We start from the raw sequence: 20813 nt of genomic DNA, 5'->3' as shown, positions 1-20813 counted from the left end.
TGGGGCTAATTAGGGGAAAGAGAGAGAGAGAGAGAGAGAGAGAGAGAGAGAGAGAGAGAGAGAGAGAGAGAGAGAGAGAGAGAGAGAGAGAGAGCGTAAACAAAGCGATCTCCTCCACTTCACACCGAACAAACATCCTGTAGAGACTCTTAAGGTAAACACGAAAGGGATTCTGTTCGGATCACCTTTCCACCGTATCTTCTCCTCAACAACACACGAGTCTCTCCTCTTTTGTCTATGCATTAATAACCCAGGAGGCTACTTAGCTACTTTGAAATTTCTACATTCAATATAGAACAGAATATAGAAATTAGGCCAAAGGCCAAGCACTGAGACCAACAGTATGAAATCATTCAGCGTTGACAGTAAAAAGGTCTGAAAGGTGTAACGGGAGAAAAACCTCGCATTTGCACATGAAACATTGTTAGAGAGGGTGGAAAGTCAGATGGAAGAAAGAATATGAACGGAGGTGCAGTAAAAGGAATGAGAGGGGTTGCACCTAGGGGCCGAAGGGACGCTGCAAAGACCTTTCAGTAATGCCTACGGGAACATTTAATATACACACGAAGTAAGGCCTGAACGAGTCATGTCTACGCTCCTTTATGAAAAAATACAAACACATAATAACGTCCTATGACTCAAATATATATCTGGATCTTGAAATGTGATGCTCTATAAATATTTAGTCTACGATGTGGTATAAATATTTAGTGTATTACATTTATAAAAAAATGTGAAAATTTAACATACAATGCATTCAACGGAAGCACGCCAGGTGTGCGAGAAATTCTGACGTCTTTTATAATAATAATAATAATAATAATAATAATAAACTACATACGAAGTCGCCCTAAATGCCAAGTATTATCCAACGCAGTTCCACATATCAAGTTATTCAAATCACTCTCTCGACGCCTTGTAATATGAAGTGAAAACACAAGAGGCCTTTTCAGCCTTCTTTCCGGGAACGTCGAGAGAGAGAGAGAGAGAGAGAGAGAGAGAGAGAGAGAGAGAGAGAGAGAGAGAGAGAGAGAGAGAGAGAGAGAGAGGCATAAACAACCTAGCACCCTCGAACGTAAAGCACTGGCAAAACAAACAAGTCGATGGTGATGGCGGGAAGACAGGCAATACTCTTAAATCATAAAAGAAAGAAAAAAAGGAAGTGAAATAGAAAAAAGGGAGTGAAATAAAGCAGTCTCTCTCTCCCTCCCTCCCTCCCTCAGTCTCTCTATCTCCCTCTCCCTCTCCCTTTTATCTCCCTCAATCTCTCTCTCTCTCCCCCCATCAATCTATCCCTCAATCTATCTCTCATTCCATCCCTCAATCTATCTCTCTTCTCTTCTCTCCCTGTCTCTCCTCTCTCTCTCCCTCAATCTCTCTCTCCCTCAGTCTCTCTATCTCCCTCTCCCTCTCTCCCTCCCTTAATCTCTCTCTCTCTCTCTCTCTCTCTCTCTCTCTCTCTCTCTCTCTCTCTCTCTCTCTCTCTCCAGGAATCGTTTTTTGAAAGCGTAGGGGCGATCGATCACGCGACTTCATCCACCTGAGGACTTGAAGAGGGCCACACTTAGACCCGTGGTTCTTCTTGTTTCTTTTTGTTTCATAGACGCAAGCGAGAGAAGGGTTCTATATTTAAAAGCTTCCTACAGACAACAGCACTATTTTCAGTCGCGAATATCACTAATAGTAGTGACAGCCGTGTAGAAGTAGTACTACTAGAGGACTACCACCATGCTGAGGCACTTGAAACCTCATAAACAAATAAAGAGCAAGGTTCACGCATGCAAGATGTTATCAACATGAAGAATGTGAGTAATTATAAATATACAGTTTGGAAGTGCATATCATCTTGTGTACTACATACATTATATATATATATATATATATATATATATATATATATATATATATATATATATATATATATATATATATATATATATATATATATATATATATATATATATATATACACACATATATATATATATATATATATATATATATATATATATATATATATATATATATATATATATATAGCCATAGTAAAGACGAAACCAAATCCAACGAATACGTGAATATCTTATACAATGGTTACACTACAAACATAAATCGCATGAATGTTTTTGTGGCTAAACTCATCACCTGACGGGAGCCACTAAAAGAAGGGGTTGACCCATAACCCCCAAAATGCATTTACTCGTTCTCGAGATACTTTGTTAATACCCTCAAACAGATAAGAGAGATTACAGCCTTCTATTAATGATAACGGAGATTATGAAAAACTGGCATAAAACTCAGACTACATTAAAATGTCAAAGAACTGCGTGGGGGTGATTGATAGATAGATAGATAGATAGATAGATAGATAGATAGATAGATAGATAGACAGAATATACAATTTAGGCCGAAGGCCAAGCACTGGGGCCTATGAGGTCATTTAACGCTGAAAGGAAAATTGAGAGTAAGAGGTTTAAAAGGTGTAACAGGAGGAAAACCTCGTAGTTGCACTATGAAACGTTGTTAGAGGAGGGTGGAAAGTAAGAAGGAAGAGACAGAATATGAATGGAGGTACAATAAAAGGAATGAAAAGGGTTGCAGCTAGTGGCCGAAGGGACGCTGCAAAGAACATTAAGTAATGCCTACAGTGCACCGCGTGGTGTGGGGGTCATGGAGCAAACACAAAATGAAACCAAAAAAATACATAAAACAGAGAACTAGCCTATATACTACTTTCGCTGCATGTTATACGTCGGACATAAAAACAAACTTTTTTTTTCAATATTTCACACAAGTGTTTGCGTTAAGTAGTTAGGTAACCTGCACTTTGCCACACACTGAATCTAACGAAAGTAAGTTGTAATGTATCCACTCAATATCTAGATCCCTGCAGGTTTTTAAAGTTTCATAACACTTTCTTGGCAATTATAAATAAATTACTAGGTTTATAGTTTGATAATATTGAAGCCATGATCATCCATCATTGATAAAAATGGTATAACAACCGGTTAAATTTACTTTTTATAGTAGAATGCATGAGGTCAATATGAACAATCAGAAATGTACAACTAAAGGAAGCATAACATAATCTAAGACGACAACGGATAAAATAAGTTATGATAATCTCTCAAAATCGGTGGCCACACTTTAACGAAGCAAAAAAAAAAAAAAAAGACCAACAAAGGCCAGGTTAGAGGAAAAAATTAGTCCAAAGGACATTATAAAGTCCAGTTCCACAAGCGAGCTGATCGAAGGACTTGCCCTTCGAAATGAGCGCAACTTTAAATACGGAGAAAAAAAAAAAAAAAAAAACAGTAACTAGAAAACAAAAATAAAGCATTGTATAAAAATGACGCCACTGAAACTTGCAATCAGTTTTATCATTACGTTCGAAACTTCCCAAAGAACTTTCCTTTTATAAAAATTTGTTAGATAGGAGAAAGTTTGTTGGCAAGATGCTACAGAAAGATTCTACAGAGAGAGAGAGAGAGAGAGAGAGAGAGAGAGAGAGAGAGAGAGAGAGAGAGAGAGAGAGAGAGAGAGAGAGAGAGAGACAAAGTTTGTTATAAGATGATCCAGAAAGATGCTATACAGAGAGAGAGAGAGAGAGAGAGAGAGAGAGAGAGAGAGAGAGAGAGAGAGAGAGAGAGAGAGAGAGAGAGAGACAAAGTTTGTTATAAGATGATCCAGAAAGATGCTATACAGAGAGAGAGAGAGAGAGAGAGAGAGAGAGAGAGAGAGAGAGAGAGAGAGAGAGAGAGAGAGAGATGGTTAGCTAGATGTTACAGAAAGATCCTACACACACACACACACACACACAGGTTTCTACAATCATTGCAAAACACGGTGCGGGTCCATCCCAGTCTGGGGCCACTTGGCAAGTGGTATTTCCTCCATCTCTTAAATAACGTCTCTGGTTTCTATAACATAACACTTGCACACATCCTGGTTTCCTTTCTTCTACGCTCTAAACATTTCTCTCATTCCCTTCAACTGCGTATCAACACTATTTTCTTTTCCACTGTTATTCCGGTTTATTTTCTATTAGATTTTCAAGTGATTTCAGATTTTCATTTCATTACACTTCGTTAATACTTTCGGTAACTTAATCATTATACTTCAATACTTGCGCTGTTTTTACTGACACTAGGAAGCTTTCTCACTTCTTTTCAGTTACAAATCAACACGTTTTCATATTTTCTGTTCATTACACACATTTTCACTGCTTTCCCTTCCAAGAAATATTTCCTTTTTCTGATTGCACACCAAAATTTTACTCGGATTTTTTTACCCGCAGTTAAACAGTTTCTTTTATTTTATTAATTCCATTTCCGTTACAAGTGAATATTTTCAATTAATTCCACCGATTTGCACGTAAATATTTTCTCTTATTTTTCTTTCTTTACAAATCTGTGTTTCATCATTACCTTTCATTTCAATAATTTCAATACTTTCTTTTTCATTCTATGTCAATACTTTACTTTTCACTAAGATCTCACCGCTTTCTCAGTCGCCTTTCCTTTGCACTTCGAAAGCACTTGGTTTCCTTCACATTAATATCTTAAATACACCACTATTTCACCTACTTAAGCTGAACTTCGTCTTTTACAATAAACGGAATGAAATTAACGAATTTCAACACCTGAGCAACAAAACACTCATTATGCAATTCGGTCAACATCAGCGTTTTCCAAATATAAATGTTATTGATTACGAATGAAGCTTATTCGGGGACGTCACACTCTCTATGAACAACAGCAATGTCCAGATGCAGTCCCTGTTACTGTCACCATACGATGCCAGCCAATTAATCAGGATTTGTCTCATATCCAAAATTATTTAAATTAAAGAGACTAAAGATACTTAAATAGAAAAAGGTAATTCTCTCAATTCATATCAGATATATATAAATATATATATATATATATATATATATATGGATTATATATATATATATATATATATAATATATATATATATATATATATAATGTGACACACTTCACCTGTGGTAATGTGTGATGAATGAATCACGTACAAAAGTGATTATTATAATATATATATATATATATATATATATATATATATATATATATATATATATATATATATATAGAGAGAGAGAGAGAGAGAGAGAGAGAGAGAGAGAGAGAGAGAGAGAGAGAGAGAGAGAGAGAGAGAGCATGCAACAACAAACCCGGAGAATGGTTAGCTAACAACGCATACTAAATGAACGTGCCTCTGTTATTCGCCCAAAATCAGATTCCATCATTCTCAAGCATCCAAAATGCGCCCGATCTAACGCTAACAAGACTTACCTCTCTTATCATCTCCAATAAAGAAAAGATGAAACCTTCCTCGATATGAAAAGCCTGAACTTTTCATATCTCCCCACAACAACCCAAAGTTTTACCATTCCATGGGCATTCTCTTTCTCCCTGCTATCTGTTCAGATACGATCACAAGAAACGTATACATAGTATTTTATTTCGTTTGTGCATATTATCATGGGTGTTTGTATAACCATAACTTACGGTAGTAAGTCAATAAAAATCCTGTTTACTACAATGATAACCAACCTGGTCAACAGGATTTAAGATATACAGAACATCGTCGACTTTTTTTTTTTTTTTCTAAAAGTAAAAAATGTAGGTATCCTAGATATCTTAGAATTCTGATTTTACGAGAACATACTCCTTCTGCGTATGCATAAACAGATACAGAAATAATGCATAACAGAGCTGCATAAGTGTTTCATATTTAAGTAATAACCGATTTAAAAACTTTTTCTTCTTGAACGTAAAACTGCATTCATTATGCATCCATACTTGAATAGACAGAAGACGCATGCTGTGCGTAAGACCGCTTTTCACACCAAACCACCGTAACTCTAGACACTTATTATAAAACTATATTGTAAATTACCAGTGGAATCCAGCAACATTCGCCACAAAAAGAAAACTGTACCCTCACGGTACCAGGCTACAACTTGTGGAAGCAACGCAATCTTGAACACAGTCCACCACCCTTCTAGCAATGCAAAATTGCACACGATACGCTTTAAAATGAATCTAAAAAATCATATTACAGAAAAGCAACGAAATCTTCAGTCCGGTTCGGCATTCCTCGCGATGCATTCGATATGCGACGAAGAAAGCGTAAGGAAAAGACGCGAAAGGACAGGCAAGACCAGACCCGGTCCGTACACCATCAAGAATTGATCGAGAACAACACTCACCTGGTTGGGGCGTCGGCTCTCGATACCTTGAATATCCAAGTAATGAAAATGTTGGTCCACCTGCAAAAGGGAGATGAGGAAACGTCAATACTTTCTTCTCTGGTGAAGGCAAATGTCAATGAAGGCAGTTAGGAAGTGGCATTTTCAGGCGTAAAAGTGGGAAGCTAATATTTACATCACCACAGAAAAATTATTCTTATAACAACAAAGTACAGATATTTTAAAATTTACTCCAAAACACGTTAATAACATACTTAATATAAACTTGACTGTTATCACCTCCAACAAGGTGGTTACATTTTAGGTTTGTTTACTTCCTGTCCGTTGCCAAAATTACGCCAAAGGCTACCTCGACTCTTGCATAACTTTTATTTTTATCCAAGACAGACTCTTGACTGGCAGCAGGTGACTGAATTCTGGGTGACTCTTGACTGGCAGCAGGTGACTGAATTCTGGGTGAGACCCTGATCTGGATAATAACTCTGTGTGTGTGTGTGTGTGTGTGTGTGTGTGTGTGTGTGTGTGTGTGTGTGTGTGTGTGTGTGTGTGTGTGTGTGTGTGTTGGGTGGGGAATTACTCAGCCTTAACAGAGGTTTGCAAATGAGTCAATATTTATTTTCAAGCAACACATCCACTGCCCTTCATTTTCTTCCTTATTTAAAATTTTATAAATTTAAGCAATTTTCACCTGTACATATAAGGATAGCTATCCGGCAAATGCCTTACTTGGTTAATTCCATGTGAAAGTATGCACATAAGATAGTAAAAGCAAATTTTCTGATAACTGAAACATATCTCCCATAACATGCATAGTAATATACATTAGTCCCAAACTGTCATACGCAAGACAATCGAATTACTACGGGCAAAAAAGAAGCTGGAAGGTAAAACAGCAAAGGATATTCTCAAAGATGTTAACCGTCTTGGCACTGGTGCTGAAACCATAAGTTTTTAACATACTCTACAGACCCAGTTCCTTCACAGCATCCTGGAGATTATATCTGAAGTAGCCAGAAGACAAAACAAACAAATTCTTCTCCAAGTAAATGATTATAATACTTCCTTATTAATAAAAGATAAAACTCACTGTGGCCCCCAGGTAACTCATCAAAATTGTGATTTCCTTTCAACCCACAAATATTTGATTTTCAATATCACTACAGTAAACCACATTGTATATCCCAAAACTCCTTGGAAGGGCAAGCACCTGGAATATTTCAAAATTATATCATAAATAATTTACCCTACCTTTGCACAAGAAAATGTATCAGAAGAATTAGTATGCTGACAACACACTTTCATTTTAGGTAGGAGCATCAAATTTGGAATGACCGACGTGTATAGAAACTAGTATGTGATGAAATCAACCAAGCAATATGTCTTCATGGTTTTGATGGGAGGGGATTAAACTGATAGTGTGCCACAAGCAGCTGACTTGGGGGAATACTATATTAAAGGTTCTTTGTACTGTACCTCCAGCTTTGGCTACAGGGGCAAATGCCGAGTTCAGTTTTAAAGGAACGACATTAGTAGACAATATACAATAAGGTATTGTACATCTAGGAAAATTGGAATTTTATGAAAACTGCAGATTGCTCTTACAAAATATAAAAAACCTTGTCTTAATTTGTCTTTTGTTAACAAAAAAAATATTAAAAAAATCTTTGTCTTTTATAATCAATCTGAACACGTTCATGCAAAGATTACATTTGCAGTTGTCACCTCTTGGATAAGTCAGCTTCCTGGTTACATACATGACCAAAGGAAGGAAGATATCTGTAACCTCCAATACTGCCTGACATACAATGTGCCAACATTTGGTATTTTATTCGAGTTTAAGGGAACCTATCTCTCCTGTCTACGTATGGGAGATACGGCTTGGTAGGTAACAGTTACCATAAACTCTCTAACAATACTTATATCTAGAAACACCACACTGGGCCCTTTGTTACAAGGAAGGCAGAGTGAATCATATCCTTTGGCCATACTCGTCTACAGCATGCCAAATACATGTGAAACACCACCCTAGTTGTCTGTATTGTAGGAGAGGAGGAAAAGGGAGGGAAGAAGACAAGAAACACACTCCCATTTATCTTACCCTCCACGATGCCTTGGACAAAGAGGTTTCCAGTCCAAAAGTAGCTTGGTGAGCAGCCATCACAGGTCCCAAGAGGAAAGTATCTAACTATAGGCAGTCCCCGGTTTACGACAGGGGTTCCGTTTTTCCGCCGCGTCGTAAACCAAAAATAGTCGTAAACCGAAAAATCGGCGAAAATCGTCAAAAATCCTAAGAAAACCTTACTTTTAATGCTTTGGGTGTATTGAAAAAGATATAAACTGCATTTTTATTGAGTTTTTCATAAAAAAAAACATCCAAATTTTGATTATTCTGCTGTTTTGGAGCCATATTTCTTCCGTCGGATCGGCGTATGACGTGCCATAACCCCGGAACATGCTTCGTAAACCGGGAAATAATTTTTGATTAATATATTTGAAAAGCGCAGTAACCTCGGAACATCATAAGCCGGACCCGTCGTAAACCGGGGACAGCCTGTACTAGTGGGTGATGTCCCTCAATTAGGAATAAGATGATCTGGCCCAGTACATTAGCAACTGAAAGGGTCCTCCTAAAAAAAGAGCAACAGTGATTGTTCTTTTCACTGGATGTTTGGTAAGCCAATCTCATAACTTCACAAAGTCTGACTGCAAGGTGTTCTTGGTATCCTTTTCTGCCTACCTCTGGACATGAATAGGTGCTAACATCCAGGCCTAAGGTGCCAGGTTATACTGTATTCAACTAACATCACACAACTCTAATCTGACACAGAAACATCTCTTCTTGATCACCATCAACAAAGTCTTGGCGGGGTGAAATTATGAAGCTCTCAAACCTTGAGTTAGGGACTGGAAAAGTTTCAAATTTTTGCTGCAACTCAGGAAAATACAACAAACAAGAGCTTATTCTATCCCTAAGAACATCGGATGCCACATGAAAAAGCATGTTTGCTAATCTATTCTCTTTGCTATAGTAAGGCTAGCAAGGAGGTTTTTAATGTCAAGTTTCTATCTGAAGCTTCTCTCAAGGGCTCGAGCAGTGCACATAAGACATCCCACTTCCCTATGACCTTAAGCTTACTGACAAGCGTCTACTAGAAAATCTCTTCTGATGCCATACGGTCAGCATGCCTACGTACTTCATTGTTTAAGCCAGAGATTTAACTTTACCCAGTTCAGCATGATCCCCAGATGGTGATAATAAGGGAGTAGTAACCCTCAATCCTGATGCAATTGCAACTCAGAGGATACCAGGATCAGCCAGTCTACACCACAAGGCTTTGAACTTGATATACAGTTCCTACACAGACAAAACGTAGGTATTTCCTAACGGACAGGTATCTGGAAATATGCTCAAATGAATGTGGAGTTTCTATCTTGACTCAAATTTGCAGACCACACTCTTCCAGCAGGGAGAGATCAATGACCATTCTCCATCTTTGTCAGCTTCTCCATAAAAAGATGACTGTATAAACCAAGAAGGCAGTCGTCTATGGCTTTCATGGCTTGTTTTCTATCACATTCAAAACCACTGGATTGACAGGGCCAGGGGTAAGAGCAATCCATTAGGACAGGCTGGTCACTGAACTCCTGCTAGGGTCTGAAAGAGGTCTGTATCTTTTTGACACCCTGCTGACGGTATAACAACCACATGATGGATAAAGGTATCCTGTCAGTCAGTCCGACTTTTCTCAAATGCTGTCTCAACCTCACTCTTCAAAAAGATAAAAAGATAAAAAAAAAAAAGCATAAAATGCTTCACTGACACAATCCACAACTAGAGACTGCTCTTGGTCACAACCTATCACAACAAGAGGTTACGAATGGTATTGCACCAGGTGGGTCCAAAAATTATCAGAATGGTGCATGGGGAAGATCAGCATTCACCTTCCCAATAAAAAGTTTCCTGAAACTTTCACTGTCTTCTTTTAGAAAGAAACCAGGCACCGTAAAGTCTGCTAGCATGTTTAGCCACAGGTCCAAACATGATGCAGACTAACTTTATGATCACTTCTTCAGAAGAAGAGAAAGCGATCCTTTACGCATGACGTCACTCCCGTAGAATGTTGTTCATCAGCCCAAAGGCTAATGGGTCTCTGCAGGGGACAGGGGTCTGCATCCTCTAGTGTGTCACAACAGCAAACCCAAAGGTCCCTCTGATTGTGCAGAATTAGTGTCTAGGGGTTACCTTTCAAAGCCTCTCTGAGACCACTTCACTCAAAAATGAGTTCAATGTTCTTACGAATATGCCTGTCCAGTTCAAAATGGTGTGGCTCCATCAGGGCATAACCATCAAGCTCTACAGACACCCCAAACTATGCTGGCCATTCCACAAGACTGATCTGGAGAAAGCTTACCAAACCAAAAGTCACTCAGTCCCTGAGGTGGTGGGCAGTGACCTCTGATCCTGAAGATGAGGATACTGACACCAGTCAATGGCCCTGTCTACAACATACGACCAAGTAATGGCACTACAACACCCAGAGCTGGTACTGGGTACCAGGAAGCCATCCATTGATGGTAGCAAACATGTAAGTACCAGGCATGGTACCTAGAACAAGTGATGTAAAATTTAATGGTAGTACAGCCATCACTGCACATGGAAAGCATCCAGACCTGCATCAGGGTATAGGCAGGGGATCGAAGGGGAGGTAAAGGTAGGACAGGTGAATGGGCACAAACGTACATTACAATAGCATCACCTTCCCTCCTACCAGAAGACTGGTTCCCCACATGAGAGTAATCACTGTCACTCCTCTCCTTGTAAACTTTTTCTTGCCTCTCCTCTGGTCTTGGACTGAAAAGAGTACAAAGGAGGGTGAGGAAGTAAGAGAGGAACAAAATGAAAAACTTGAGAAGTACATAGGATGAAGAAGCATGAGGGTATTTCCTGCAGCAATAACAGCAAACGACAAAAACATCTTAGAATTCCATATGGAAACAGGTACATCAACAACTGGGACAGCTGCAGTGGATGTGATAGTGGTACCAGCAGCAGAACACACGGCAGCTGAGACCAACTGCATCAGGAAAGCAACAAAAGAATGCTAAGAATGTCATCCCAGACATTTGTCGGAGAGCCTTCAGCAACTATTGTGTGTCTAATGTAAGTTTTAGAGTACAGCACAGCAAGGGACTGTGCAGTGGCACCAAGGGCTGCTTGGCAACTGAATGAGAGAGACTAACAGACACACATACAGAACTGTGTAGGAGTAGAGAAAGAAATAAGTTTCCTAATCTAAACAATCCAGCAAGGGAAGACTGATGAGATACAGACTAAGCAGTAAGAGTTGCAGAATCAAGAAGGACACAGACAGAAGAGCTCTTCAAAGTGAAGGAAGGTATACAATTCCCATGAGGATCAACATCAGGAGGGCAGTTAGTCAATAAAGTATTAGGTATGGAAGCAGAAGGAAGGTGACCAATAGGAACGACCATAAAGTAGAACAGGCACAGATGAAGATGCGAACACCAACTGAAGACAGAAGAGAAGTGTTAACTTCATCTATGTATAACACTGGAATTCCTTCTTTCTCAGGATTGGCAAGCCAACTGTTTCAATAGAATTGGTGCTTTAGCAGCAATATTCCTATAACTGCAATAAGCTGTGTTGCTGAGGTAATATCTTTAGTGTTTTATAAAATGCATTTGACATTTAACAATCTTAGAACTACTCTTGCTTACATAATCCTAAGCAATGCTACACAGTCACATCCTGTTGATTACAAGACTATGTAAAAATAATGAAACGTATCTATCTCAAAGATAATGAGTAGTGGAAGCAACAAAACAAGCACACAGTATTTCTGTAAGAAGTAAGAAGGAAAAATTAACATGGATAAACAAAGGAACAACAAGCCACTACTTTCTTAAGAACACTACATACAGAACAAATCTTTGACACTTACCCTGGTGGGAACTTTGGCTGTCAACACAAACAGTCGGCATGATGCGAAGGCCTGAAAAATAAAAAAAATAAAAAAAAATAATAAATTGTATACTGTATAACTAATATATACTGCACAGATCTAAAACTTACTGATTACCATAGCTTCTCCATGCCCAATTGCAAATATTAACAAAGTTCTTGTAAGAAAAACTAACATGGAACAACTTCATACACAATCATTTGTAAAATTTTCACAAACAAAATTTCATTCATTTCAATTAACCATGAAGTTTTACAGAGTGAATCAATAATAATCTATTTGATGCTTACCAACACACGGTTTTCTGTTTTATCTCCCTTGGTCTCTACTTTAACCAGCACTTTTAAGGTCAGCTTCACCTTCCGACCCAAGCACTGACGTATGGAATCTGAGGAAAAAGAACAGAGATTGACACCCTCTTGTGAACTCGGAGTTTATCTTCATATGAATATCAACTAGAAGAGACACTGTTTTTACTGCAATAACCATTTCCAGTTTTATAACACTTCAACAATTCTTTCAAAGAACAGTAATTACAACTGAATTACATTTTAAGGCAGTAAACTACATTATAGTTTAGAAATTTGACAAAATATACCCTAAAATTTTAAGGAAATATGGACACAAATTTTAATTCCTTTAACAAGAAACCTTCAAAATTATACCAAACTGAACACAGCTCTTTTGCTTCTACTACTGATCCTCCAAATGCTGAACAAGTTACTAAAGGAATTATCACCTCCTCCAGGGTTTTATGGCTCATCTACTCACAAGTTCATTTAATCCTTGCATTCAAAAGCTACAGTTCAAATAAGCAAACTGTAACACCTATACCCAGTACCAAATTAATGTGAGACCACATTACAGCATCATAATTAAACCAACTACAGGGAAGTTCTGAAGGAATTATCCTGAACATTTCAAACAACAGTAGCAACTCAAAATACTCATCATATGCATTAATTCATTCAAGAATAATACAGTACAGTATTTCTTAAAAACAGTCCAAATATAAAGTAGGCAGTCCTAACATCTAAGACCATTCCCTGAAATGTCACAACAGTATCGAATAAAAAAGCTGTTATGACGACTTTCAGGGAAACGCTGGCCATTTTCCACAACAAGCATTTTCATTTACTTCCAGCAACAAGATTTCATTGAAATGACTTAATTCTTCATGTACTTGAACTGTAAGAGCTGATACATACAAAGCACAAGTGACAGGCATTTTTGATTGGGCAACATTATGCACACATCATCAAACTGGCTAATGATCATAATCACTTCAGAACTTCATCCTATCAACAGTCACTCAACTGGAGTATTTTTAAATAGCCATATCACAGGGGATGACATTAAATGAACAATACTGTGAGTTTTCAAGCCCACAAAATGTGCCCAGTATCTATCCAACTGCTGTACACTTGTTTCTCCATATTTGCATTCGCTGACACTGTCCCTAGTAAAATAATGTATTTCAATCCTCAAAGCACTGATTTCTTCTCTAATTCATCTCTTCGCTACACAGTACTAAGCTGACTTGAAAAAAACAGAGCTAAAGCTGTCTTTCAACTTATAACCAATAAACTATGGCATTAACACAAGGTTAACCTTCAATGGCAAGGAACGAGTCGCTCCGAAGGATGGTTCAACCTTCATGGATCATGACAATTGATGCAGCAACAAAGTATACAAGTTTCACTGCCATAATTGAAGATCAAGAATTCCCACCAGAGAGAGAGAGAGAGAGAGAGAGAGAGAGAGAGAGAGAGTGTGTGTGTGTGTGTGTGTGTGTGTGTGTGTGTGTGTGTGTGTGTGTGTGTGTGTGTGTGTGTCTCTACAACACTACATAATGACAGTGGCAATATACCAACAGCTCAGCTAACTAATTCCTAACAACATCACGCTGCTAATAATTCAATACTGTAATGCCACATCCCTACACATTACAACCTGCCTCGACTTACAATGATGTTAAGCTCCTCAATACTAGTCATAAGATGGGGAACTGTACTTTCTGTACTGTTAGAATGCCTTGTTTATTCAACATGCATCATACATTTATCATTCCTTACAGGTTTTGTTCACCCCACATGCACATAGTAATGTACTGAGCATGTATATATTAAATACTTATATGTAACCTATGTGCAAAATTATACATATACCAAATACAGATATAATTACATTTTCCAAATCATTTTTCCTCTGGTTATCATCTGCATCTTCTTTAACCCACTGCATATATAGAAAAGACACAGTAAATCATTATTTTGAATAGTTAGCCACTTTTACGTTCCTAAGCAGACTGTAATTGCATTGTCACATACCTAAAATCTACACATGCAACAAGGCCTTGGATACTCACTATTCAAATGGCCTTTTGATTTAAATGTCAGAAAATTTCTTGTTTTACTCAAAGTCTCTTAATGCACACACAAATTATTTGGATGTGATGGTGGGTACACAGTCTAATCAGTAATGATCCTTTTTTATTATTTTAAAGAGTAATAAGACTACTGAGTCCTAATGCACACATATTCAATGCCCCGAGAATTTGTTCTTAAATTACTCTTGCCAATGGAACAAGCTGAAGTTCAAGAAGTTAGGCAGCCATGTGTGAATGAAGAGACAAACAGATGAAAAGCACACTGCATAGAGGATGCTACAAACCTTAAATATTACCTACAGTGTACCAAGCAAGGGAAATAGTGAGCTCTACCCCATAAGGCGAAAGGCAAATTCTTCCCAACACACAAAATTGCACATGTCCAAGAAGGTGGGGTACAGGTATTTCGAGAAAATACTTAACATTAACGTACTAACCCAATCTAATCAAGCTTAAGATACCTACCCAATCTAAACAAGTCTAACTTAGCTTTTACTAAGCACCTTCATATACCTACCCAATGTTATCAAGCCTAACCTTATTAGGGTTAAGCACCTTGGAACATACCTAACAAATCTAGTCAAGCCTAACCAAGCTTGGATTAAGCACCTTAACAAACCTACCCATTAAAATCAAACCCTAACTTCTTTTAATTAAGGCAAAATGGGTTTTTATCAAATGGGGAATGTATACATAATACTCTTGTCCAGTCAAACTTAACCTAACCTACCAGACTGAATTCAATTACCACCTACACTGCATCTGTTCTTTATGCTATTATCTTTCCTGCCAAAAACTCCCTAAAATACTGATAAGTGGTTTTAAGATGATATTCCCCACTTCTCAATAACCTATTTCAAGGCCGCTATTATGGTATTGTTGCAGCTGTTCATTACTGCCATCAACTTTCATGTAAGTTTGACTGTGTCAGGAATATTGCTGCACATAATACCCCAAAGTCGGAGGTTACAGTGTCTGAAGGGGAATAATTTGATGAAAGTTTCCAACTACCACCAGTTATTATAACACGGGGAGCTGGATGCCACCTACAGTATGTCATTAATTTGGTAAAACAGCCACAGTTAGGCTATGCTATTCTTAAAAATGACACAATATGGCAGGAAGTCAGCCAAAGCCTTATCCCATCATCAGTGTGCAACATCTGACCAATCACAGCATGAGTAACAAGTTCAACATTTCAGTGAATCAACTTCCACACCTTGAAACTAGCTCTCAGTACTCAGGCTATTTAACAAAGAACTAGGCCTACACTTAAGAAGCTTTTCGTAAAAGCAACATCAGGACTGCACCTAGCCTAGTGTCTACCTGGCTATCATAACCAGGCCTTGTGTTTGGTGGATATATCAGGCCTAGTCTGATTGGTTTAACGAAAACCTAGCCTAAAATCTAATAGCCTAAATACCCATTAGCCTGTGCCTTAAAAGGATACCAGTTTTGTAGGAGCTGGTGTTAAAATATCTACTAATATGGGTTATGCTTAATCAGACGTTGGCTCGAGGCTCAAAGACGAGTGCCTGAGAGCAGGAATGCATCTGCTATGGACTGTACTACAGTGAGTACCCTGGTTAGGACAAAGCTATCAATAGGCCTGTTTCTGTAGACGAAAATCATGTAAATACCCAAATTATACAGCAATGGCCTACATCTCTTCTAACCTCACCTGGGCACCTGGCAGGGGCTTCTTCCCAACACCTTTATGGGGTACTGTGAATTACAGGGTAACTTTGGCTAGGCGACCAAGAATCTAGCCAAGGCAGATACCAGCTCAGGCCTACCTGATTCTGACTAAGCCTAATGAAAGACGAAGCCTAACCTACCCATTATAGGTAATTAAATTCGAGCAATTTCAAGTCATTTCCCCTACGACTAGTTGCCTAGCCTCAGCATGGAAATCAACTCTACACACTTCCCGTAAGCACCAACGCCGACCCTTTTTACCGAGATCGATCTTTTCAAAACCCTTGTGCTGCGTGCACTAATAAAATGAGGAGAAACAAGAAAATAACAACTGGCTGCCTAAGCTAAGGTTTAATCAATCCCGTCTCCTCGGTAGGGTAACCGAAGTTGCCTTCAGCTACCGAGACTACAAAAGTAATTACAGCATCCTAACACTCGAACGATCTCGGGAAATTTCATAGTATGGAAGACCGGGGCTTAGCCCTACGGAACGTGAAAGCAGTTTGGATCAAATCGGATTTATAGGCGAAGAAATGATGAGCAATTCCCGCACATCGCAATGTCTTGTTTACATTTCAATTTTACCTTTGAAATACTCACCACTCAGTTCTCTAGTAATTATGTTTCTTCCGGTCATCCTGTACGCTTTTAACGACCACAGGGGATAAATCACGACATTCTACGGCCTTGCCGATACACCAGAATTCGTTGTGTGGAATAACTTAGGTTTTCAAGCGGTAAAACAAGGGAATACCTCATCTAGGAGTGTCCCCACACTACTCCATGTTTGTGACGTCACAGCCCTCAATTCGGCAGCGATGCCACATCTCTCATCCTACTTTTGCTTTTATAAGAAAATATATAAAATACCGCACGTTCATACGAGAATGTCAATACATAAAATGTACAAAAACGTTCCATGTTTTACTTTTTCAATACATTTTCTAGTCTGCTCATCTCAACCTTATTGATAAACGTAAACAAGGCACCTTCTTCTCTAGGTAAAGACTTGCATATAAAATGATTCACTCTTCATAACTAGCTATCATCCATCACCACATTTCCGTATAAAACTAACGTTATTTTCGATAAGATATTTCTATTTTAAAAAGTGATTGTTCCATTGCACAAAACTATTAATGCCTAAGGTCAAGCACGGATGAACAGCATCCGTGTAATATTAATGACAGCATCTCCAAGCCTCATCTCGGGGAAGAATGCATTTATCTCGGTAAATAGCATTATAAATTTAGTTTATGCCATGTTCATACATCATGCATGCGGTGCACGTTAACTTTTGGGATGAACAAGCCGTGAAATATCATCACTGCAACGTGATTTAAGATTCACATTAGCGAGCTTATAATTGATGTATGCAAGCAACAAAAATACGGTAGGTATGCGATCTACTTCCTTCCTGGGTGTTGATATAAACTTACACACCTGCCCATACACAAACAAATACTGACAATGAAGAATGGGTGCCCGTGAATTTGGCGCCTTCCTTTTTTACACTTCGAATTCGAACATATTGGTTTTTATTTTTCTGTTTCAGGTTCGTTCGTTCGACCAGTCTAGACTAAGTTGGCCTTATGCCAGCACAGGTTCCTGTTCTCAAAGCAGCCTGTAACAAGTATGTCAAGTTTATATGCATAACAAAGGCACGGCATTTTGTCAAAATTAGCTGTAGTGTAGAACTATGCTATTAAACTTTCTCTCTCTCTTTTATATGTGTGTGTGTATATATATATATATATATATATATATATATATATATATATATATATATATATATATATATATATATATATATATATATATATAAATATACATAACATATATATATATATATATATATATATATATATATATATATATATATATATATATATATATATATATATTATATAACTGGCACTGATTTTTTTCACTTTCCTAAGTTAGTGGCGACAGGAATGCTACGAATTCCAAATGGATGAGCGAATCCATTTGACATCACAAGAATTTAACAAAATTGTATTAGTTCAATTACAGTGTCCTTAATGACAAATTACTTTAAGATTGACAAAACAGTGAGAACATATTATTATTATTATTATTATTATTATTATTATTATTATTATTATTATTATTATTATTATTATGCAATCAACCGTACCTGACAGATCTTCAATGCTACTCATCCCTAAGCAAATGAGGCTTCCACTGAGGCACCGTATGTAAACTAAATGGAAAACAGTGGACAGGGTGAAGATGACAACAAATAACCGGCAATTTAAGTCAGAAAAACTACAGTAACAGTAAACTAGCATTCCAAGGGGGCGTTACAGCCTATCTTGAACTGAACGAAGTTTTAAAACTGCTCTATAGCACTTTTGCTATGCTCATTAACAACACGTCTGCATAATTAACAAGTGAACTAAAATTAATTGAAGTACAACAGATTTGCTAAGATAGCTTATTTTCAATAGGAAACGAAGCAGCAATACTTACCAATAAAAAAAGGTTCCTGTACTAACGCTGGCATTAGCATGCATCATTCACCGAAGTACTGGGCCTTGATGCAGAAACCGTTAACTAACCTTACATCAGAGATTAATGCCAATGTTCCATCTGAGCAAAATAATCTGTTAGTGCCTCTGTGGTAAATGATTTTACAGTTTCTGTTCAATTGCCACTGCCATTAAACCGTTAAGTTAAGTTTCAGCTCAGAAAAAATGTTGATTACAGCCATTAGAAATCGACCTGGCCGATAAAATAATTAAAATTAAATGCTTCACGAAAAGTAAAGAGTGAAGTGTTAAAATTCCTGCAGGCATCAGAAAAAGACTCTAGGTTCCTTCAGGAGTGGAATGATCAGAAGCACAGCAAGCTTTTCTTCATACTGAACAAAAGAGGTGATTAATAATCTTGTAGGTAACTGCTTGTGGAAAACTAATTACTGTATATTCAACAGTAACTGTAGGTTACTGGTAAGCACAACTGCAATTTCAGTAAGAGTGTAAAGCTGATTTTCTGAATATTTTCCAGCGGTGCAGTTCGACTATTAAGCTTTATACAGATTCTGGTATTCAATGCACTGTTTCTTATAGCTCTCTTTCGTCCAATTTTTAATCGGGGTTTGGTTGTGTTGAATAGCCCCAAAACAACTCTGTATCCATATACTGCTGATCATATTTGCCCACATGTAATTTTAACATGGCTTGCTTTTGTGATTATAACAAGATCCTTAGCTTGCAATGTAAAAGTTGCACAGTCATAGCGTTTGCTGACATCAACAATTCCTTGGTAATAAAAAGACAAATCACAGTTATTTAGAATCACATTTATAGCTTTCATCCATAGGCTTCTCCAGATGCCTCATTGCTCCATTGGCTTCGTTACTAAACACTTCTCATTTCTGAACCATTTTCTTATTGCAGTTCTTTCAGCTCTAGTTTGAACTGTCTTTACGATGAACAAAAAGTTTATGCATTATGTTACTATTACAGATGATGTTCTAATTATAATAACTAGAAATTTTAAAAACACGCTCAGTGCTCTTCACGGTTGCTGGTGCTGGCTGAGTCTGTCTTCATAGAAATGACTATAAATAGCACTGGAATTTTTTCCCTGATGTTGAGGTGAGTACCTGCCCATCCAACCATACTGTTTGTTCCATCATAACGCTGTAGAATACTGCAGTCCATCAGTTCAACCGAAACTCCCCCTTTATTCTGCTTAATGAAATTAACATGAGCTTCTGCATCTACAGTATATTTCACAAATGACACACTACAGTGGTACTTATGAATTAGTTCTTCAGCAAAATATCTTATCATTTTTGTCCTGGCTAGTTTTGCGTCGCCTTCAACGATATCCAGACTGGAGAGCAAAATTCCAGCAATGATGGTACAAAAGATCAGGAAGAGGTAGCGCTAAGATAAGAGGCCCTGAAACAGTGCGTTGATTTCTGGTGGTTTTAGATGATACGTCATTAGTGCTGTGGAAAGCAAGCTTGGAGTAGAAGGTAACGTAAAGTACTGTCAAAATCTCAGAAACATTAAGTGTAGTGTTACTTATGCAACGCAAATCATAGAATGGAAACAGCACTAGAATAGCTTTGTAGGAACAACTGCCTGCAGTTTGAGAAACATCCTCTGCAGACTGGGCTCGTTTTCTTGACCAACATTCGTTACTATTAAGACTTAAAACAGATTAAGTTCTAGAACCTTGACCTTGAGAAGATAGGCCTAGGCTCATTGAAAGTATCACCATCACAGTTATAGTTTATCTTTAAGAAAGTCATAGACAGTGGTACCATCCGTTTAAACTAGACTGGTCTCAAATCTATAGTTTTGGATGTAAGTAGTTCAAGCTAAAGGGACATCACGCGTGCCAAATTGTTTCCTGTAAGCAAACCGCGTAACGGAAGGTATATACTAGATTCAAGGTACTTTAATGAGGATTTTTCAACAACGTAGGAGTGGACGAAGAAAGGAAGTCAGTGATATATAAATGTCTGC

The 20813-nt window shown here is 37.8% G+C and overlaps 1 protein-coding gene across 50 annotated transcripts in view; it reads right to left on the bottom strand.

The window, feature by feature from the left end:
- Nucleotides 1-20813, bottom strand: part of LRR (Leucine-rich repeat) — a 264962-nt gene that overhangs the window by 235623 nt on the left and 8526 nt on the right. For 26 of the 50 annotated variants that reach the window (XM_067083412.1, XM_067083415.1, XM_067083420.1 and 23 more), the window contains exons 1-4: nucleotides 16909-17114; nucleotides 12512-12609; nucleotides 12201-12251; nucleotides 6238-6297 (exon numbers count right to left, since the gene is read on the bottom strand). In XM_067083412.1, coding sequence (XP_066939513.1) covers nucleotides 6238-6297; nucleotides 12201-12251; nucleotides 12512-12609; nucleotides 16909-16945 — 246 coding nt within the window. In that variant the 5' untranslated portion in view covers nucleotides 16946-17114. Of the gene's footprint in view, nucleotides 1-6237; nucleotides 6298-12200; nucleotides 12252-12511; nucleotides 12610-16908; nucleotides 17120-20813 lie in introns of those variants that run through there. The other 24 variants (XM_067083429.1, XM_067083416.1, XM_067083408.1 and 21 more) reach the window with 3 other exon arrangements.

The sequence above is a fragment of the Macrobrachium rosenbergii genome, chromosome 40 (assembly GCF_040412425.1).
Source record: "Macrobrachium rosenbergii isolate ZJJX-2024 chromosome 40, ASM4041242v1, whole genome shotgun sequence".
NCBI lineage: Eukaryota > Metazoa > Arthropoda > Malacostraca > Decapoda > Palaemonidae > Macrobrachium > Macrobrachium rosenbergii.
Note: the sequence above shows the minus strand (reverse complement) of the source record. Positions and strands in the feature narration are given on the sequence as shown.